Genomic DNA, 23,806 nt, shown 5'->3' on the forward strand with positions numbered 1-23,806 from the left:
TTTTTTACTAAGTATACAATTACTTTTGTGAAAAATCAGAACATATCATTTAGCAGGCTCTACAATAATTTAAGAGGACATAATACAATCAGCATTCATTCACAATTAGGAGTCTCTGGAAGACCTCACAATTTATAAGGAATCTCCCTTCTATTTAGACTCTGTTGAACTATAGGACAGAGGAAAATATCATTGGCAATTATATGTCTTCTCATTTTATCCCCATCTAGGCTTAACGAGAGATATCATAGTTGATTCAGTTGTTATACCTTTCAGGGAATATTATATGATTTTAACATATTTAGAGAAGACATTTTGTCAAAGGAGAATCCTTGGTGACCTTCTCACTCATGAATCCAAACCACACTATGATATTATATTCCCTATACTTTCCAATGGCATTTATTGTTGTAATGATATAAATATAGAACATCATTTGCAGAAGCAAGCATGTTCTCTTCTCTTACTGTCACCAAGGATTTCTGTTATAGATGCATAGATTTTTCTAATAAAGATTTTGTAGAGATTGGAAAGTTGGCATATTAGTAATTACCAGTGTTTCCTTAATTTTTTATTTCTTCAGAGGCAGCTAGTGGGTATAGTAGATAAAGCACTGGACCTAGAGTCAAGAAAACTAGTTCAAATCTGGTCTCAGATACTTACTATGTGACCCTGGGAAAGTCACTCAACCTCTGTTTGCCTCAGTCCTCTCATCTATAAAATGGGATGAAGATGGCAGAGAGGAAGCAGCAAGCTGCCTGAGCTCTCCTTCTGTTCCCTCAAAAAGAACTTTAAATCAAGCCTCTGGATGGATTCTGAAACTACAGAACCTGCAAAGAGACAGAGAGACACAGTCTTCCAACCAGAGATAATATAGAAGACTTCAGGAAAAGGTTAGTCTGACTTGGGCAAAAGGGAGGCCCAGCAGAGGGCAGCAGCCCAGCGCCAAGGGGGTCAGCGAAAGTCAGCAGGAGCTGTGGGCCATAGCCGAACAACTGAGGCCCCTGGAACCTGGCTCAAAAATCTGGTGGCCAAGGACAGTGGAAAAACCTACCTGCACCAGCCGGGAGGGCAGTCTGCCAGCTGTAGGGCCACGAATGGGATAGGTGGGATCGGGCGCCTGGCCGAGCGTACTCAGACAGGAAGTGCAGGGGGGCGAACTACACACAATATAAAGGCCTCAGAGTAAAAAGCTGGTCACACAGCACCTATACCCCTGCACAAGAAGCCCAAAACAGGGACCCTGGTGCCCCCAGAGCAGACCTCAACTAAAAAAATAAATAAATAAGCTGCAATAATGAGTAAGAAGCAAAAAAGAGCCCTCTCCATTGAGAGCTTCTGTATCAATAGGGAAGAAGCCAACACAAACTCAGATGAGGACAATACCCTCAAATTGCCTACATGTGAAGCCTCACAAGGGAAGGTGAATTGGTCTCAAGAACAAAAAGCCTTCCTGGAAGAGCTCAAAAAGGATTTTTTGTTTGTTTGTTTGTTTTAGTGAGGCAATTGGGGTTCAGAGACTTGCCCAGGGTCACGCAGCTAGTAAGTGTTAAGTGTCTGAGGCCGGACTTGAACTCAGGTACTCCTGACTCCAGGGCCAGTGCTCTATCCACTGCGCCACCTAAGCACCGGCCCTGGAGTCAGGAGTACCTGAGTTCAAGTCCGGCCTCAGACACTTAACACTTACTAGCTGCGTGACCCTGGGCAAGTCACTTAATCCCCATTGCCCGGCAAAACAAAACAAAACAAAACAAAACAAAAAATCAATTGAGAGAGGTAGAAGAAAAAATGGGGAGAGAAACGAAAGCAAAACAAGAAAACTATGAAAAAAGAATCAGCAACTTGGAAAATGAAGCACAAAGATTGACTGGCCAAATGGAAAAAAAGTGCATAATTTCACTAAAGAAAACAATGCCTTAAAAAATTCATTTAGCCAAATGGAAAAAAAAAACATGCATAATCTCATAGCAGAAAACAATGCCTTAAAAAATTCATCTGGCAAAATGGAAAAAAGGGTGCATAATCTTATTGAAGAAAGCACTGCCTTAAAAAATTCACTTGGCCAAATGGAAAAAAAAGGTGCATAATCTCACTGAAGAAAACAATGCCTTAAAAATTAAAATTGGACAGTTGGAAGATAAGGAATCCATGAGACACCAGGAATCAGTCAAGCAGAATCAAAAGAATGAAAAAATAGAAGAAAATGTGAAATACCTCATTGGAAAATACTGATCTGGAAAACAGATGAAAGAGAGACAATTTGAGAATCATTGGACTTCCTGAAAGCCATGACCAGAAAAAGAATCTAGACACCTTACTACAGGAAATTATTAAGGAGAACTGCCCTGATATCATAGAATCAGAGGATAAAACTGTCATTGAAAGAATCCACCGATCACCTCCTGAAAGAGACCCCAAAAGGAAAATGCCAAGGAATATTGTAGCCAAATTCCAGAATTATCAGGTGAAGGAGAAAATACTCCAAGCAGCCAGAAAGAAGCAATTTAAATATCATGGAGCCACAGTCAGGATTGCTCAGGACCTGGCAGCTTCAACATTAAAGGACCGCAAGGCTTGGAATATGATATTCCGGAAGGCAAAGGAGCTTGGATTGCAGCCAAGGATCTATTACCCAGCAAAAATGTGCATTCTCTTTCAGGGGAAAAGATGGACATTTAATGACATTGAGGACTTTAAATCTTTCCTGGTGAAAAGACCAGAACTGAATAGAAAATTCAATCTTAACATACAAGACTCAAGAGAAGTTTAAAAAGGTAAACAATTAGGTTAAACTGTTTATATCCCTACACAGGAAGATAATACTCATAACTCTTAAGAACTATAAATGCATTTGGGCAGAGAGAAGGAGTTTACACAGAGGATATAAATATAAATTGTCTTTGATGTGATGATACAAAAAAAATTAAGGAGGTAAAAAAGGAGTCTATGGGGAGGAGAAGAAAGGGGAGATGGAATGGGATGAATTATATCATATGAAGAGGTGAAAAAAAAACTTATTACAATATAGGGAAAGAAAGGAGGGGTGAACATTGTTTTAACCCTACTCTCATTAGATTTGATTCAAAGAGGGAATAACATATATGTTCATTGGGATAAAGAAACTTAGCTCATTCTTTAGGGAAGCAAAAGGGGAAGGGAAAGGGGGGGGCTGATAGAAGGGAGGACAAAAGCAAGGGAGAAAAGGGTAAAGAAGAGAGAGGGGGTGATAAAAAGGGAGGGCAGATTGGGAGAGGCAGGGGTAAGAAGTAAAACATCGGTGAGGAAGAATAGGGTGAAAGAAGTGGGGAAAGTACAAAGGGGTAAATAGAATGGAGGGGAATAGACAGTCAGTAATAATAACTGTGAATGTGAATGGGATGAACTCTGCTATAAAACAGAAGTGAATTGCAGAGTGGATTAAAAACCAGAACCCTACAATATGCTGTTTACAAGAAACACATTTGAAGCAGAGAGATACACACAGAGTAAAGGTAAAAGGCTGGAGTAGAATATATTATGCTTCAGCTAAAGAAAAAAAAAGCAGGGGTAGCAATCCTTATCTCAGACAAAGTGCAGGCAAAAACAGATCTCATTAAAAGAGATAAGGAAGGAAATTACATCTTGCTTAAAGCTACTATAGATAATGAAGTAATATCAATATTAAATATGTATGCGCCAAGTGGTATAGCATCCAAGTTCTTAGAGGAGAAGTTAAATGAGTTACAAGAGGAATTAGACAGTAATACTATACTAGTGGGGGATCTGAATCTCCCCCTCTCAGAATTAGATAAATCTAGCCAAAAAATAAATAAGAAAGAAATGAAAGAGGTGAATATATTACTAGAAAAGTTAGACATGATAGATGTCTGGAGAAAATTGAATTGGGATAGAAAGGAATATACTTTTTTCTCAGCAGTAGATGGCACATTTTTAAAAACTGACCATGTATTAGGGCACAAAAACATCATAGTCAAATGTAGAAAGGCAGAAATAGTAAATGCATCCTTCTCAGATCATGATGCAATAAAAATTACATGTAAGAAAGATCCAGGGAAAAGTAGAATGAAAATCAATTGGAAACTAAATAATATCATTCTAAAGAATGAATGGGCCAAACAACAAATCATAGAAACAATCAATAACTATATCCAAGAGAATGACAATAATGAGACAACATACCAAAATCTATGGGATGCAGCCAAAGCAGTGCTTAGGGGAAATTTTATAGCTCTAAATGCTTACATGAATAAAAAAGAGAAAGAGGAGGTTAATGAATTGGGCATGCAACTTAAAAAGCTAGAAAAAGAACAAATTAGAAATCCCCAATTAGATACTAAACTAGAGATCCTGAAAATTAAAGGAGAAATCAATAAGATTGAAAGCAAAAAAAAAAAACTATAGAATTAATCAATAAAACTAAGAGCTGGTTTTATGAAAAAACCAATAAAATAGATAAAATATTGGTTAATTTGTTTTAAAAAAAAGAAAGAAGAAAACCAAATTGCCAGTATCAAAAATGAAAAGGGTGATGTTACCACCAATGAAGTGGAAATTAAATCAATAATTAGGAATAAAAACCAGGCAAAGCAAAAACAGAGAAAGAAAATTATAGACCAATTTCCCTAATGAATATTGATGCTAAAATCTTATATAAGATATTAAGATATTAGCAAGGAGATCACCAGGATAATACACTATGACTAGGTGGGATTTATACCAGGAATGCAGGGCTGGTTCAACATTAGGAAAACTATTAACATAATCAACCACATCAATAAGAAAACCAACCAAAATCATATGATTATCTCAAAAGACACAGAGAAAGCTTTTGACAAAATACAACACCCATTCCTAATAAAAACACTAGAGAGTTTAGGAATAGGTGGAGCTTTCCTTAAAATAATAAACAGTATCTACCTAAAGCCATCAGCAAGTATTATATGCAATGGAGATAAATTAGAGGCCTTCCCAGTTAGATCAGGGGTGAAACAGGGATGTCCATTATCACCCCTATTATTTAATATTGTACTAGAAATGTTAGCTTTAGGCTTCAGAGAAGAAGAAGGAATTAAAGGAATTAGAATAGGCAAGAAGGAAACAAAACTATCACTCTTCGCAGATGATATGATGGTATACTTAAAGAATCCTAGAGAATCAACTCAAAAATTACTTGAAACAATTAACAACTTTAGCAAAGTAGCAGGATATAAAACAAATCCACAGAAATCATCAGCATTTCTATACATGACCAACAAAGTCCAGCAGCAAGAGATAGAAAGAGAAAGTCCATTTAAAGTAACGGTAGATAATATAAAATATTTGGGAGTCTACTTGCCAAGACAAACCCAGGAACTCTATGAACACAACTACCAAACACTCTTCACACAAATCAAATCAGATCTAAATAATTGGAAAGTTATCAATTGCTCATGGATAGGCAGAGCTAATATAGTAAAAATGGCAATACTACCTAAATTAATTTACTTATTCAGTGCCATACCAATCAGACTACTTAAAATTATTTTATAGAGCTAGAAAAAATAATAACAAAATTCATCTGGAAAAACAAAAAATCAAGAATATTCAGGGAAATAATGAAAAAAAAATTCACAGGAAGGTGGGTTAGCAGTACCAAACTTGGAGCTTTACTATAAAGTGGCAGTCATCAAAACTATCTGGTACTGGCTAAGAAATATAGAGGAGGATCAATGGAATAGGCTAGGCACAGGAAATGCAGTAGTAAATGACACTAGTAATGTAGTATTTAATATACCCAAAGACTCCAGCTTCTGGGATAGGAACTCAGTATTTGACAAAACCTGCTGGGAAAACTGGAAGATAGTATGGCAGAAATTAGTCATAGATCAACATCTTACACCTTATACTAAAATAAGGTCAAAATGGATACATGATTTAGACATAAGAGGTGATACCATAGGTAAATTAGGAGGGAAGGGAATAGTCTACCTATCAGATCTTTGGAAAGGAAAACAGTTTATGACCAAACAAGAGATAGAGTATATTATAAAATGCAAAATGGATGATTTTGATTACATTAAATTAAAAAATTTTTGTACAAACAGAAACAATGCATCCAAAATTAGAAGGGAGGCAGAAAGCTGGGAAACAATTTTTATGGCCAGTACTTCTGATAAAGGCCTCATTTCTAAAATATATAGGGAACTAAATCAAATTTATAAGAATCCAAGTCATTCCCCAATTGAGAAATGGTCAAAGGATATGAACAGGCAGTTTTCTGATGAAGAAACCAAAGCTATCTATTCTCATATGAAAAAATGCTCTAAATCTCTAATGATTAGAGAGATGCAAATTAAAACAACTCTGAGGTACCACCTGACACCTATCAGATTGGCTAAAATTACAAAAAAGGAAAATAATGAATGTTGGAGAAGCTGTGGAATAATTGGAACACTAATGCATTGTTGGTGGAGCTGTGAACTGATCCAACCATTCTGGAGAGCAATTTGGAATTATGCCCAAAGGGCGATAAAGCTGTTCATACCCTTTGACCCAGCAATACCACTTTTGGGTCTTTTGCCCAAAGAAATCATGGAAAGGGGAAAGGGACCCACATGTACAAAAATATTTATAGCTGGTCTTTATGTGGTGGCAAGGAATTGGAAGTTGAGGGGATGCCCATCAATTGGGGAATGGCTGGACAAGTTGTGGTATATGAATACAATGGAATACTATTGTGCTGTAAGAAAGGATGAGCAGGAGGAGTTCAGAGAAACCTGGAGGGTCTTATGTGAGCTGATGATGAGTGAGATGAGCAGAACCAGAAGAACATTGTACACAGTATCATCAACATTGAGTGTTGATCTACTGTGATGGACTATATTCTTCTCACCAATGCAATGGTACAGAAGAGTTCCAGGGAACTCATGATAGAAGAGGATCTCCAAATCCAGGGGAAAAAAGAGAACTGTGGAGTAGATGCTGATTGAATCATGCTATTTCTTTTGGTTTTGGTGCTGATGTTTTTCTATTTTGAGGTTTTTCGTCATTGCTCTGATTTTTCTCTTATAACATGACTAATGCAGAAATATGTTTAATGTTATTATGTATGTGTATATATATATATATATATATGTATATATATATACATACCTATATCAGATTACCTGCTGTCTAGGGGAGAAAAATCTGAAATTGGAAAGCTTGTATAAATAAAAGTTGAGAACTATCTTTACATGTAATGGGGGAAAAATAAAATACTTTATTAATTTAAAAAATAAATAAAATAAAATGGGGACGAGACAGCTAGTTGGTGCAATAGATAGATAGATGGTCCTGGATTTAGGAGTACATGAGTTCAAATCTAGCCTCAGACACTTGACACTTACAGCTGTGTGATTCTGGGCAAGTCACTCGAGCCCAAGTGCCTCAAAGATCTGGAGTCATCTCCAGTCATCCTGATGTATATATTGCCACTGGACCCAGATGGCTCTGGAGAAGAGAGTGAGCTTGGTAGCCTTGCACAGCCCTACCTTATTTACATCCAATTCACTTCAAGTCATGACATCACCTCCTGATGTTCTGGTCTTCTTTGAGAATGAAGGGATTGAACCTCATTATGAGGATAAAGAAGTACCTCACACTAATATAGTGATATACGTTTTTAAAAGTTCCTGCTTCACAACTCTGTGTGGTAGGTAGCACAAGTATTATTAGCCCCATTTTAGAGAAAAGAAAAAAAAAGACTCAGAAATGTTCAATGATTTGCTTATTATCACAGAGCTTCTAATTCTCAGAATCAGGACTTACATTCCATGATTTCTGATTCCAAGCCTCCACTTCCAAGTAAACTAGTTTTAGAAAGAGTAGAGTTGTGGACATGGTAGTATTTCATTTTCAACTGAGTTCTCCCCTGAAGTCTAGTATAGCTTCTATCTCCCTGCCGGACATCTCCACCTGAGTGGCTCACTATAAGCCCAAACTCAACTTCAAAACTGTATTATCATCTTCCCCAAACCTGCACTTTTAAAGGACTTTTATTTTTATTTTATTTTATTTTATTTTTTTGGTGAGGCAATTGGAGTTAAGTGACTTGCCCAGGGTCACACAGCTAGTAAGTGTTAAATGTCTGAGGTTGGATTTGAATTCAGGTCTTCCTGAATCCAGGGCCAGTGCTCTATCCACTGCGCCATCTAGCTGCCCCCAAACCTGCACTTTTAAGAGCTATTTCTGTTGATAACCAATTCGTGTTCCCAGGCACTTAGGCTCCAATTCTTGGAGTCATCTTTGACTCTCCCTCATCTTTTATATATACTTAATCCAATAGTTCTGTTGATTTGACCTTCACAATATCTTTCACATCTCTCTACTTTCCCCCTTACCATATCAGCACCCTGGTTCAGACCCTCATTACCTTTCCCTCAGACTATTTTTATAGCCTTCTAACTAGGCTCTCTGATTCACATCTCTCCCCTTTCTAATTTATCATTCTTATAGCTTGCAAAATAATCTCCCTGGTACACAACTGACCACATAACTTTCATGGTCAGGTACCTTCAGTGACTTCCTGTTGCTTAAAGGATAAATTACAAATTCCTTAAGATCTTCTAGAGTCTAACTCCAGCCCATCTTTCAAGCTCATTCTGTATACTTCATATTTCAGCTAAACTCAACTGCCGTATGTTCCTAATTTCTCCTGACTTTCTTTTTGTATAGTGTGCACTCTTTTCAGAATATAGGAAATATACATTTCCCTTTAGTATGGCATAGTGGATAACATCCATAACTTGAAGCCAGGGAGACCAGAATTCATGTTTCTAACATTTCCTAATCATATGACCATGCGAAGATCACAACATCTTTGAATATCAGTTTCCTTGTTTGTTAAAAAAAGAAAGTAAATATCACCTGTAGTAATGACTATATGGAGTTGGAAGGTTCAAAAGAATGGAGTTACATGCAGGACTTTGCAAACTTTAAGGTGCCAGATGTCATCATCATCCAAAAGTTAGAGATGATGATGATGATCACCACCACTATCATCCTCATTAATCCTTTAAAATGTATGAACCCTGGGGGCAGCTAGGTGACCCAGAGGATAAAGGGCCAGCCCTGGATTCAGGAGGACCTGAGTTCAAATCTAGCCTCAGACACTTGACACTAGCTGTGTGACCTTGGGCAAGTCACTTAACTCTCATTGCCAAATGAGAGTTGAAATAATGATAATAGTTATAATTATAATAATTGGCACTTAACAAATATAGGCCATGTGAATGTAAATCATTTAAATTTCTTAGTACTCTAAGCAGCTCTCTAAAATTATAAAATGCAGAAAAGGTGCCAACCTGTATTAGTAAAGTTTCCCTATCTAGGAGTTCCTTATATCAAGGAAATCACATGTCTAATCCTAGTCCCTATCCCTGTCCTATTCTCTCAAGATTCATTCAGGTACCACCTCCTCCATGAACCTTTCCCTTAGCTGAAAGTGACTCCCCTCTCATCATTTCTTGTAGAAGTTTTATAGATTCCTCCTCATACCCATGACATTATTCCTTGTGTCATTAGATTGTTAGTTTTTTGATACTACATTGTATTCAATTTTTGTGTGCCCAGTATTTAGCACAGTGCCTTGAATCAATCCCCCACAATGAATGTTTATTGATTTGAGGTTGTGACTAGCTGGAATTTTGGGCTTTGGGATTTTGGAAGTGAGAATTTTGAATAATAATAAGTTCCAAAGTGTAAGAAAACATGAAGTCTTTAATGAGTCATTAAAATAGAGAAAGTATGGAAGTCACAGAAGCTGAGAATTTCAAATAAATGAGTATAAAAGGTCATAGAAAGGGAATGGGGGAAGGAGAATTTGTAATTAGGCCATTGGCAATGCCAATGACTTTCATATATTTTTGTTTTTATTACCCTGGTTGTTGATGATATGATTACACTCATCACCCTCATTCTATGAGTCTGTCAAAATAATATCATCTTCTAAAAACCAGTATTATATCATACAAGACAGTTATATAGGGACTGAAGGTTAGGAAAGACTATTTTATCTTGTAATTGGTATGCAGACTTTTCACGAGGACCATATGCTAAACATCTGTCCATTTGAAAATATCCAGATTGCCAATGGCCAAATGTAAGGACTTTGTAAGTTCATGGAAAACTATAGCATGCTTAGATCATGTAAAAAAAACAACAACAAAAATGAAAAACCCAACCCCAACAAAATTAACTTTGCTTCATTTCCCTTCCTTTCAGAACCCGTCAAAGCTATTCTACTCTTGGGATGAATTAAGAAAGGGTTGTTTTTCCAAAAAAAAAAAAGTTTATTTTTTTAGTCATTTTCAGTCATATCTAACTCTTCATGACCCCTTTTGGGGTTTTCTTGGCAAAGTGGCTTCTCATTTCCTTATTTTACAGATGAGGAAACTGAGACAAACAAGGGTAAGTCCAGGGTCACATAGCTAAGAAGTGTCTGAGGCCAGATTTGAACACAGAAAGAACCAGTCTTTCTGACTCCAGGCCTCGCATTTGATCCTCTATACCATCTAGCTGCCCCAGAACAAAAAGACTCAGTATTAAACAAAACAACAATATGGACTGTTTGTGAGATGCCTGCTTGGTATAAACACACGTTTAATTTTTAAAAGCCACTCCAAAACAATTAAATCAGAATTTTTAATAATTCGATAAGGCATAGAATTAATTCTAAAAAAGAGGATGTCAGCAGTACTATATAGTTATCCGTCTATGTCAGCTTGGTATATTCATCATTGAGCTAAGAATTTCCCTCATGGTCCAGGTGGTTGATAGTTCTCATTAAGTATTTTTCTCACTCTCTCGCACACAAGCAAAATTGGTCTTTTATTTTGGAGTTCAGCTTCCAGGCACTCTAATGGTAAATGCCCAGATAATCCCAAAAGCACTGCTCCCAACAGATTTGGCTTTGATAACACTGCTCTCTTAAGGTAACCACAACTAGACAACATTTATAAATAGACTCAGAACGTCAGTCAGGAGAACTTAGTAGTCAGAAAAAAATGAAGAAATGCACACAGTGCAAATGCTGATCCCCATTTAGGGAAACACATCTGCCTCCTAATGAACAAAATAATTTTTCCTATCAAGAAAGGCCCCTCAAAACCAAATGAGGTTATTAACATACAGTACTTTGACCAGTGCAAATGGCCATTTACCTCTGAGGTAAGGACATTAAGGAAAACAAACCAATTTAAAGGTACTGTATGGCACCTAGGTTTTTAATTTTTCTGAGTTTTTTTAAGGTAGTAATTTGAGAATTCTGAGGCAGCATTGCATAGTGGATAAAAATCTGGCCTAGGAGAGGGAAGACCTAGCTTCAAGTTCTTCCTCTGACACTTACTTGCTATGGATAGCTCTTTAAAACAATTAATTTGAGGGGCAGCTAGATGGTGCAGTGGTTAAAGCGCTGGCCCTGGATTCAGGAGTACCTGAGTTCAAATCCAGCCTCAGACACTTAACACTTACTAGCTGTGTGGCCCTGGGCAAGTCACTTAACCCCCATTGCCCAGCAAAAAAAAAAAAAACCAAACAAACAAACAATTAATTTGCAGAGCAGGTGTTGATAAGAGTGTCCTGACACCAATGAAGTCATAGGTCTGGTCCAGAGCTGAGATAAACTTAGAAAGGTATCATAGAATCACAGAATCTCAGAATTAGAAGAGACCTTGGTCTGCATTATTAAATAACAGTTTCCCCTTCACAACATATCTGAAAAGAAATCATACAGCTTTTTCTTTTTTGTCTTTCTTTTTTTTTTCTTTTCCTTTTTCTTTTTTTTTTTTTTGCAGGGCAATAAGTGTTAAGTGACTTGCCCAGGGTCACACAGCTAGTAAGTGTCAAGTATCTGAGGCTAGATTTGAACTCAGGTCCTCCTGAATCCAGGGCCCGTGTTTTATCCACTGTGACCCCTAGCTGCCCTCCCCATACAGCTTTTTATTGAAAACTCCCACTAAGGAACTCATTAACCTCCTGAGTATCCTATTTCACTTCAGATAGTGCTAATTATTAGGAATTTTTTCAGATCAATCCTAAATTTGCCTTTTTACAAATTGTACTCATTGCTCCAAGATGAACACTTTCATCTTAGTGCATAATACATATTTATCTTTATTTATATTTATGTCTGTATTTAGCTATAAAAGAAAATGGAATTTTTCACATTAAAAATACTTTAAATTTTTTTAATTGGTTGGTATAGTAAAATAGAGGCTTTGGTGTGGGGAAGACCTGGTTCAGGCCCCTCTCCGGTAACTATAATGCTATATGACTGTGGACAAGTCACTTAACATTTCATTTCCTCAGACAACTCTCTAAAACTATAAAGTATAGATGAATAGCTAGCCTGTATCTGAGAATAGAGTTTCTATACCAAGAGTTCTCCCACACAACTTGAAATGACAGGTCTGGACCAAAAAAAAAAAAAAAAAAACCAAAAAAAGGATGAGGCTAATAATATTATAAGGGAAATAATTATTTCTGAAAAGATGATAGCAATATATAACCTTTTCTAGGCAAGATTGGGCCTACCTTGACATGACTAAGTAGACTTCTGAACTCCCAGCTGGAAATTAAAGAAAAATAGTTTGTTACTGTTGTGCCTTCCAGTAGAGTATCCTTCTATCCTTGATTGCCCACAAAGAAATTAAAGAGCCACGACCTTCCTAACATTCCACCCTCCAGAAAGAAAAACAAGACGGAGAGAACAAAACCAAAAAAATCTCTGCTCAGTTGTTCAACATGAGGAGAAAAAAGAACAGGAGAAGAACCAAGGCGCTGTAGCTCTCATGGCCCTCCATAAGCAAAGAGAATAAACTCAAGAAAAAGGTTAATGATCTGCATCTGAAAGCCCCAACAACTGTTTCTAGTCAAGTCAGGCTCTACTCCTGAGGATGAAACAAGGGCTATGAAGTCAATGGAGATTGTATCCCTTTTCCAAGGAAAAAATCAGGGGGGTTTTTTGTTTCTTTTTTTTTTATGAGTCAATTGGGGTTAAGTGACTCGCCCAGGGTCACACAGCTAGTAAATGTTAAGTGTCTGAGGCCAGATTTGAACTCAGGTACATCTGACTCCAGGGCCAGTGCTCTATCCACTGTGCCACCTAGCTGCCCCAGAAGCAATCAGTTTTGAAACAATAAGGTCCTTCCCTATTAATAAAGAGAAAGTCACATTCTTAATCTAGCCAACATAATGCATTAGAGACCACCATAATCTCCTTTGAATTAAGGAGATTATGCCCTATTAATAATAGAAAGATACTTCCTGAATTTGTGATGCATTGGGGAGCACTCTTTCCTTAGGCCTTCTACTACAGTAGAAAGATAGCTTTTAGTATAATAGTTCTCAGGGTGTCAGTTATTAACTTGCTGTTGTACTATAGTGCTAAGTATGGCTGAGCAGGCATCTTCATTAATAGTCCCCCAGGTAGGGCATTAATGATACCTATCATCATACCTCCTATATGATAACTGAGCAGTCAGCTTCCTAACTTAATAGTATGCTGATCCATAACAGGTGTTTTAGCCCTTGGGATGTCCTAATCATTGTTTGTCTTTTTTACATTAAAAAAATACCAGGGAAGTGAAGGGTTTTTACACTTTCCATATTGCTTGTAACCAAAAGAATAAAATTCTCAAATATTTATGAATGGTAAGGCAACCTTGGTATAAAACAAGCATTAGAGGAAATTTACAACAAATTCAGATATAGCCAAGTAATAACTTTCTAACTTCTCCTGACTCATATCACCTAATGAATGGCCATCTTGAGAAAATCTCTCATGGGTCCTTCATTTATGCTTTTTGAGAAGTCATTTCACTCTTAGCTATCTAAGGACAGATAGAAATGGCTTCCATCATTTATGTTGGATTTTTTTTAATGCTTTCCTTTCCCAAGTGACTGGGTTTGTATACAACTTAAAGCAGATGTATGTGTTCGGGGTACATTATTCCCCCCCACATACACACATAAAAATGTACCATATATTTGAAATACAAGCACAATAAACCACAAGTCTAAAAAGCAAGTGTTTCAAATGGAAAGAAAAATAATACAAAGCAGGGAAAAAAACAGGTCAAAAATGCATGAATTCAGAAGAGACTGGGTACGTGAAATTTGATAGATTAGGCTTTTCATAGACTGACTGGTAGAGAATTCAAGTGACAAAATCCTTATATCAATTTATCTTATTGTTCCAATGACAACCTGGGCCTAAGAGTTATATGGAGCAATGGCATGAAACACCAAGCATTGTAGACCATGGAAAATAAGTATTGTTTGATTCTTTCCAACTTTGCTACCTATTAAAATAAGTGTAGTACCTTAAGAAATGGTTCTCTAATGGTTTTCTCTAATAGGGTGATCAAGGAATACCAGGAGACAGAGGTCCACAGGGTGAAAGAGGAAAACCGGGCCTTCCAGGAGTAAAGGGGATCATAGGTCCCATGGGACCCCCAGGAAACAAAGGCTCTCCAGGAAGCCCTGGCTACCAAGGGCCTCCAGGTTCTCCAGGGACTCCTGGAATTCCGGTAAGCCACATCAGAATTGCTTATTTTTAAAAAAAGGAAAGGAGAAAAAAAATCATTATTGTTGTGAATTCAGTCATCACAAACTACATGAAAAACAGGGGAAAGGGCTGTGAACTTTTACTATATTCAGTAATTATTTTTTAAAACATATATGAACCGAGGCAGCTAGGCGGCGCAGTGGATAGAGCACCGGCCCTGGAGTCAGGAGTACCTGAGTTCAAATCCGGCTTTAGACACTTAACACTTACTAGCTGTGTGACCCTGGGCAAGTCACTTAACCCCAATTGCCTCACTAAAAACAAAACAAAACAAAAAAACATATATGAACCTAACCAAGTGGTAACAAATTGCTCTCTTGATTTTTTTCTGCACCTCCACTCTCTTCTCTCTGTATAACTTTTAAAAATGTTTTGTTGATACCCTTTTTCTTCCTTTTCATATCTATTGCTGCCCATTAACTTGCTTTCTCCTCCTTCCCTTAAGAGAAACTTTCCTTTTTTAAAAAAATATGTAGAGTGGAGACAAACCAAATCAAGATATTGGCCATTTGTGAAGATGCATGTCTGGTTTTGTATCCTTATTCCATCAGCTCCCTACCAAGCAGTAGAATATGTCCACCATCATCAATCTGTTGAAGTCATGATTGCTCACTGATTTACTCAAAGTTCTGAGGCCTTTCACAAATGTGGTTCAATGCTTAAAAATAAAATGGACCAAAATGATGTGAAGTCACACTTAAACCAGGTCTATATCACACTGAAATTCAACTTTCTTGAATAAACTGTCAAATGATGGCCATAGAATAAAATGGAAATGACCCTGATGATGGCCTTTCCAGGGAAAACTGTTTGACTTAACCATATTTTTTGGTTAAGCCTATGTACAGAAGCCAGCCTATTTATTAAAAATCCTTATTGTGATGGCCAATAAGTATTCAATAGAAGTAAAATCTTTCAGAGGAAGAAGAAAATGGGGTCAAAATAAGATCTGACTTCCTCGCAAAGAGATCAGAGATGTTATATAAATTATCACCATCATTAATTGGACCTTGCTCAGGCCTCTGGATTTTTCCAGATGTGGTCGTTGTTTTGTTGGTTTTTTTGTTTCTTTGGTTTGTTTTGGTTGGGTTTTTTCCCTGCAGGGAATGAGGGCTAAGTGATTTGCCCAGGGTCACACCACTAGTAAGTGTCAAGTGTCTGAGGCCAAATTTGAATTCGGGTCCTCCTGAATCCAGGGCCTGTGCTTTATCCACTGTGCCACCTAGCTGCCTGGTCTTTGTTTTTGAATGAAATTTTCATATGCCTTCCTTCCTTTCTTCTTACCCTTCTGTTACCTTTCTTACCTCTCCAAAGACTCTCCTTTTGCAGGGATCTGTTTTAATGATTTGCCAGTAACAACTGATGTCCCTAACTGAAGTAACTTAATTTATAATCCATGCCAACAGAGTTTCTAACTTATTTTGCCTTCTATACAATGAAGAAATTAGGAAAAAGAAATCTATTTAATTGTTCTATGCTACCATTCTCTCCCTGGCCTTTGCACACACTGCTTATAATCTCCAAAATTGAACAATTATATATTTCCATTTAAAAATAAACAAAATACCTTTTTTAAATCCCAGTGACACCAAAAGCAATAATATACTTATTAAAAATTGTAGCTGGGGGCAGCTAGGTAGTGCAGTGGATAGAGCATCGGCCCTGGAGTCAGGAGTACCTGAGTTCAAGTCCGGCCTCAGACACTTAACACTTACTAGCTGTGTGACCCTGGGCAAGTCACTTAACCCCAATTGCCTCACTAAAAAAAAAAAAATTAAATTAAAAAAAATTGTAGCTGGTGGTATAAGACATCGGATTTGAGTGATGTTCAATAAGGATTTGGGATAAATTTGGCAGTAGTGTGTGGCTTATTTATCAAATAGATTTAAAAAATTAGCTTACACCATTAAGCTTTACTGGAGAGGCTTTTCTTTTGTTCTTTCTACTTTTCAGGTCTGGGCTACTCCTGCTCTTTAAAAAAAAAATTGAAACCAGAATATGGTTTAACCTGTTTATCTCTGTGGCTACATAAACTACAGATTTAAACCATTTTAGTAAGGAGAATTTTATTTACTAAAGATAAAATATTATATAGTTTTTAGTCCTAAAAGTAAAGTTGCTTTGTATAATTCACCTTCAGGAACATTATCTTTTGATTAAATACATCTCTTCAGTGGTTTCAGAGTTATAGTTATAAACCCAACTTTTTTTATTCCTTCCTCATTTGTGAGATGCTATATCATAACAATCTATTTGTTCTTTCTTCAGGCTGATGCAGTTTCATTTGAAGAAATAAAAAACTACATAAATCAAGAGGTCCTGAGGATTTTTGAAGGTTAGGACATGAATTTCAGTGTCTGTGTTTCTGAAAGTATTTAATGGAAGGACCTAATTCTGGATGAGATCTGAGCATGATTGTTGTGGGGAAAGAGCTTGATCTGAATCAGAAAACCTGAGTCTGAGTCTCAGATCTAGAATTTAATGTCTCTGTAACATACTTAAGTTTAGAACTGAAATTTACGAATACCTTTAAGGACCAAGCAAATCTGTGCATCAGTTGATATGCCTGATCCTTCTAGTGTGGTGAGCTACTTTGTATGTTTGGGCCATAGTTTCCTCATCTAAAAAAATCTGGATATTGAACTAGATGATCTCTAAGGTATCTTCCAAATCTAAAATCTTATTATCCTAGGTAATCTAATCCAAACATTATAGAAATCCCCTCTACAACATTACAAACAGGTAAGTATTCAGCTTCTGCCTGAATACTTCCAGTGGTGAGAAGTTTACTTCCTTACAAAGTAGAATGTTCCATTTTCATAGAGCTCTAATTGTTAGAAAGTTCTTCCCTGCATGAAGCAAAAATCTGCCTCCATAATATTTGCACCCACTGATGATGTTTCGGCCCTCTGGAGTAAAACAAATATCACTCTTTCCTCCATGTGACTGTGCCTTCAAATACTTGAAGACAGCTATCATACCCTTAAGTATTTTGCACATCCCCAGTTTATCTTCTCTTGCCACCCTTAGCTATCCTAATCTTCCTTATATACCAGTTGAGCAGTGAAACTTTTAAACTACAGGGTCCACAACTGAACATGATATTCAACATATAATTCAGCCAATACAAAGAATATAATACTCAACATAGAATTCAGCCAGTACAATGTGGGACTATTATTTTCCTTGATCTGAACATCATACTAATATTAGCATAGCATAAGACTTTGTGTTCAATAGCAACATCACACTTTTGTTTCATGTGGAGTTTGCAATCAAGAGAAACTCTTATTTTTTCCCTTCCCAAATGAATTTCTTTTAAGCCAGTATCCCCTGCCCCATCCTATCCTTGTGCAATTAAATCTTTTTGTTACTTAAGTGTATGACTTTACATTTATCTCTTTTCAGTTTCATCATAGTTTCAGTCTATCTTTTCAGTCTGTCAAAGTCCTTTTAAACCTTGATTCCATCATTTGGCAATTTAGCTATCTTTCCTAGCTTTGTTTATCCTAGAGATAATAACAATAACAATAATAACTAGTATCCATATAGAGTTTTCAGGTTGGCAAATCATTGATATTATCTCAATCGATCCTCACAGAAATACTGAGAATAGTGATACTATTATCTCCATTTTACAAATGATAAAACTTTAGGCAGATGAAGATTAAGTGACTTGCCCAGGGTCACATAGCTAGAAAGTATCTAGTAAGAGATTTGAACTCAGGTCTTCCTGATTTCATGTTCAACACTAAGTATGTGAACTGCTTTGTAAACCCTCAAGGCATCATCTAATGAACTGGAATAATATAGCATGCTGCAACATACCTACCATGAGATACCTCCTCACAAGGTTGACATTGATCCATTAATCTTTTGGCAGATTGTAGAGCAACCAGTTATTAATTTACCTAGTTGTACTATCTCACACTATTATTAGCTCACATTATGCTATTTTCACATTTCTCCATCCACAAAACTATCATGAACATCTTTATCTACCGACATTAAGTTATTTGATATAATAATTTATTTTAGAACAGAAATTTCAAACACATGGTGATGCTTCCCACAATACTTAAGTGCCACTGGAACCAGGGTAAAATACAATTGGGAAATATTTTTTAAAATAAGTAAAAATATAATAGAACATAGATAATGCTCATATGTGGTTTTCTAAGTCAATTTACAGTCCCCTAGGCATCTTTATATACAATTTAGTGGCCCCATTTCCATTTGAGTTTGACACCATTATTCTAAAATTTTACCAGGAAAGTCAAATTCATTAGTCAGTAATTTCCAGATTTAAATATCTGCTTTCTCTGTCTCTCCCTTCTCTCTCTTTCTCTGTCTTTCTGTTTCTGTCTCTCTCTGTCTCTCTGTATCTGTCTCTGTGTGTGTGTCTCTCTCTCACTTTTTCTCTTTCACTTTCTCATTAAAACATTAATCTGTCTCCATTCTTCTGGCATCTCTCCAAGTCTACTTTATTTCTCCAAGATTACCAACAATGGTTGTGCATTGACATCTGCAACTTCTTTTATTACATTAGGATGTGATTAATCTGAGCCTATATACTTGAGCTCAATTCAATAGCTAAGTGCTTTCTTTTCTCACCCAACTCGAGCTTGAGTTTTCTTTTAACCATACATATTTCTTCTACCTTTCCCAGTTGGATGGTCATTCTCCATAATAGAAGAGATGAACACAAAATAGGTGTTGTGTAGTTATCTTATCTTTCTTTAACTTATTATACTATGCTGGGAGCCTCTCCTTCCCTAGTTTTTCTATTCCATTGTATTCTTCATAACTTATTTAGGACTTCACACTTCCTGACACTACTGATTCTTATAGATTCATTCCACACTTTTCTATTCATCCTTGTTATTTGCTCTCCTTTTATTTTTGGTATATATGCTTTTTAAAATATGAGTTCATCAAAAAACTTCCTATACAGTCACAATTATTTAGATGCCTTTTCCTTTTTTTTCTCATTGTAATCATTTGTGGTTGCTTCGGGAGTTTCTTGGAGCATCTTGTCTTTCTTATGCTAGCTATTCCTCTTAAAGACTTTGAATATGGGATCTTACTTGATCCATACTTATACCCCAAATTCTTTTTTAGAAAATGCAAGATAATCAATCAGGTCCCTTTTTGTCAAGGTTCTTGTTTCTTCTATTTTGCCAACCAACCAGCCCTTTCTTATTAGTCAGAATTAAATCCAAAGTAGAGGGTCACTTCATTGCTTTATCAGTTTTCTGAAATTTCCTTTTTTTCTTTTTTTTTCCTTTTTGATTTTCTTTTGGTGAGGCAATTGAGGTTAATTGACTTGCCCAGGGTCACACAGCTAGTGTCAAGTGTCTGAGGTCAAATTTGAACTCAGGTCCTCCTGATTCCAGGGCTGGTGCTCTAACCATTGTGCCACCTAGCTGCCCCCCTGAAATTTTCATATTGATATGGTGGGAAAATGGGGTACGGGTTGGGGTTCTTAGGAATTCCTCTTTAAAGAATTACACCCTCTTGCACACAAAACTTAGTTAGAACAAGGTGATAGTTTATTTAGGGCCAAGGGAAGGGAAGGGTGGGGGGAGGGAAACCATGAAAGAAATCCTTAGACTTTTCATGGGGAGATTTGGCATAAAGCACATGGCTCAGAGGTACCAAATCTCCTCGAACAGGAGACCGGAAGGTACTTTTATAGAGGCCTGATGGGGGTGGACCATCTGCCCATGAAAAGTTCCTTTAGTGAGAGAGGACCATCCCCCACTGGTGGTAGCTGGGGGAATTGGGTGAGCAGTGGAGGACCATCCCCCACTGGTAGTGACTAAAGGAATTGGGTGAGGGGTGGCTACGGATCCCTCTTCAGAACACAAAGGCCGAAGCCACACCCAAACTTATCTCTCCAGAGTAAGGGAGACCAGAATGAAGGGTAGGAATCCGAAGCTAGCTCAGTCCGGTTTGGTTCAGCTTATCTCTCTAGGCGTTATCTGTTCTCTGGTTTAGTTTCTCAAGGAGAAGATTCCTCGGTGTGCCCCAGAGAAATTCTGGGGTGCTCTGCGCCCCATGACAATATTATGCTTCATAGTATGCTTTCAGGTAGCTTGTGAGTCATCACTGTAATGTTGTTATCTCAAAAGTTAAGATGATGCAAAGGGATAGTCAGACAAGTGATAGGGTATGTGTTTTGGCATTTAAAGTCCTGCATCCAGTCCAATGACAAACCTCACATGGCTACTATATGCAACCTATTGGGCTAGGTATTGAGAATGCAGAAATGAAAAATAATATACTTCCTGCCTTTAAAAAACTTGCAGTTTAATGAGGGACATGACAGGTACCCAAATAAGTATGATATAGGTAAGTGGAATGTGATAGGGACAAAGGAGAGCCAGGAAGAGTATTAAGAGAAATTTGAAGAAAGAAAGATGATGTCTCAAGTTTACGTATGGAAATCTTTCTCTCCCTTCAAGGCTCAACTCTTTTACCATAACCTCCAATAAGACTGCCAGGAATACTACTACATCCCCCTACCACAGCTAAAAGTATTTCTTCCTCATCAGACACCCCTCGAGAACTTTAATTAGTGCTCTCCTTTTCTTGAATTCTGATTCATGTTATATTCATGTAACTAGATATTCAGTCTGATTTCCCCATGGGCAGGGTAAGAATCTGAAACCTAACTGTGTGAATTCTAAGAAATGCAGTCCTATACAAAAACAAAAAACAAAAACAAAAACAAACAAAAAAACCCCACCCACCCTAGAAGGAGTTTGTACCAAAGTATACTGGGATGGAAGGGTGTGTCATTTGAATGAGGATGTGGAATAAAGGCTCCACAAATACTGCTTCTGCTTATCTGTCACAGACAATAGGGAAGCTTGATGCTGCAAGTACAGGTGTGTCTGGTTGTTTATTGCACTTTCCTCTGCAAAAGGACTGATGGGGGGGGGGGGTGTAATGGCCTGCCTTTTCCCCAGTTGGTTAAGTGTATGTGAAAAGCTTATCTGTTAGTTCTAATTGTTTATATACTAACTTATTTAATACTTTTACAAAGCCAGTTTACCCTTGATTAAAAAGAAAAAAAATATTGCCAGTTGCAAAGTCTCTGTGACTTAACATCTGTTAATTGTATGGGGAGAAGAGAGATTATAATGGATGAAGCCAGTGACATTTGGTCACCACAAAACAGGACAGAAGATTAAACCTTGACTTCAAAATGTTAGGGTTTCCACTAATATTTGGCTGAGTCAACTGAGAATCTTCTGGATTTGATTTTATAACTCATGTTTATATGCTCTTAAACATCAAAGACATGAGCCATGTGATTCAGGCCCCTTTATTCCTAAACTATGGAGGTATGAGTAAGCAGAACTCAGGTATCAGAGAATACCCTGCATCTAGGCCTGTGCTGGAGCCAGCTCAGCCTGGGATAGATAGCCCATTGTTATATTTTCAGCGTGAGCATTTACACCTCAGAAATCAGCAAATTCTACAAATTAGAGCTTGATTTATTCTTTTATTGATTGCTAGACTTAAGAAAGTGATAGAGAAAATGTAAATAGTGCAGATTTTAAAAAGTGATGGAGAAAATGTGAATAGTGCAAATTTTTAAAAAGTATACCATGTCATTTTTGGAGAGCTGGTTGTTAAACATTTACTGACATAGTCTTGCATGCATCTCAGTGAGGTATTCAGCCTCCAGAATAAGGGAGTAACGTTATGAACAAAAAATAGTTCATACTGCGAGGTTGCCTAGTGAGAGAAGAAAAATGTTATCTGGAAAGAATATAACTGACCTACATTCCTAAACTTCCTTGCCTTTCATGGTCCACGTATATCTTTAAACCTTGCCAGAGAGTGCCACCTGCTGGTTACATTTATTTGTATAAATGTTGTAACCTACTACCACCACCCCCAGTAGATTGGAAGGGCCTCAAGGGAAGACACTGAATTCTGTTTTTTTGGTTTTTTGGATTTTTAAAAATCTCTGAATTCCCAACACCGAGGAAAGCCTGGCACATAACAGATGCTTAATAAATAGTTGTGAGATTGAATCTAATTGAGTTGTCCTGTGAGAAAATATTGTTTAACCCGGAAGCTAAGAAGTGCTTTGAAGAAGCTTATGATGAGTTTCACCAAAGAGAACGCTAATCTGCTGTTCTCCCCCTCTACAGAAGGTGGAACAAGAGAAAATGGGTTCATTATAACAAGAGAAAAGGGTAATTAAACACTAGAATAGGCGACCAGGGAAGATTATGGAACTGCTATTCCTAGAGGTTCTTTGTTGTTTTGTTGTTTGTTCCTTTGTTTAACTGCACTAAAAAAATAATAATAATTGAGTTAGAGAATGACCTAGATGACCCCTGGTTGTCCTTTGCAACTCTGTGATCCGATATATTACTTTCTTCATCACTGTTGCCTTGGTGTGCCCATTCTCCAAAGAAGCCAAACCACTGGATTCATTTTTTAAAGTGATTATAATGGATTTGCCTTAACAGGCAAAATGTGGGTATTAGCTGTCAGTAAGCTTCCATTAGAACTATTTAATTTCCTGGTCCATTAGAAAGCATGGCCAAAAACTGTTTAATTGACAAAAGATCTCCCAAAAACAGAGGAAAGGCAATTAGGAGCACAGACGTTCACATTTCATTTAGAGCATACAAAACATATTATTTTAAATTATCTAGCACTTGGACAAGGTTCATAAGAAATCATTAGCCTTCTGCTAAATAACTATCTTGGTGTGTATTTTAAAAGTGAGTAATTTACAGCTGTATGTAATTATTTAAAAGATTTTTTTCCTGTTTTGTTTAAAAATTATAAATTACCCCAAACCAATTGCTTTTGAATTTAAGCCCATTCAACCCACATATGAAAGGGGGGAAAGTGAGTTGTGAATACATTTTGTTTATAAGTTGAAGGTGTTTGAAACAGATGTGCCTGTAATTAAGTTAAATGACACTACAATGGGTAATTGCTTTTCTGGGTAAAACTAGAAATGATTTACCAAGCGGACAATAGAAACTTTTAATTAAAAATGCACTTTTTAAATTATTATTGCTAATGTAATGAGTTGTCATGGCCAAAGTATAGTGTAAGGACCCTTTTGTTATCCCACTAAGGTCAGAAAAAGTGAGCAAGGTTCCTGGTACTTTGGAAAGATTCTCCCTGTGGCAAATTGTAAGAGTATATTGATATGTGTGGTACAGGATTGGCAGTCAT

The 23,806-nt window shown here is 36.9% G+C and overlaps 1 protein-coding gene across 1 annotated transcript in view; it reads left to right on the forward strand.

Annotated features, from left to right (window-relative positions):
* The window catches only part of COL19A1 (collagen type XIX alpha 1 chain), a 438,272-nt gene that overhangs the window by 395,506 nt on the left and 18,960 nt on the right, over positions 1–23,806 (forward strand). The window contains 2 exon segments of the mRNA XM_044002760.1: positions 14,379–14,549; positions 16,856–16,922. Of these exon segments, the coding sequence (XP_043858695.1) occupies positions 14,379–14,549; positions 16,856–16,922 (238 nt within the window).

The sequence above is a fragment of the Dromiciops gliroides genome, chromosome 4, assembly GCF_019393635.1.
Source record: "Dromiciops gliroides isolate mDroGli1 chromosome 4, mDroGli1.pri, whole genome shotgun sequence".
NCBI lineage: Eukaryota > Metazoa > Chordata > Mammalia > Microbiotheria > Microbiotheriidae > Dromiciops > Dromiciops gliroides.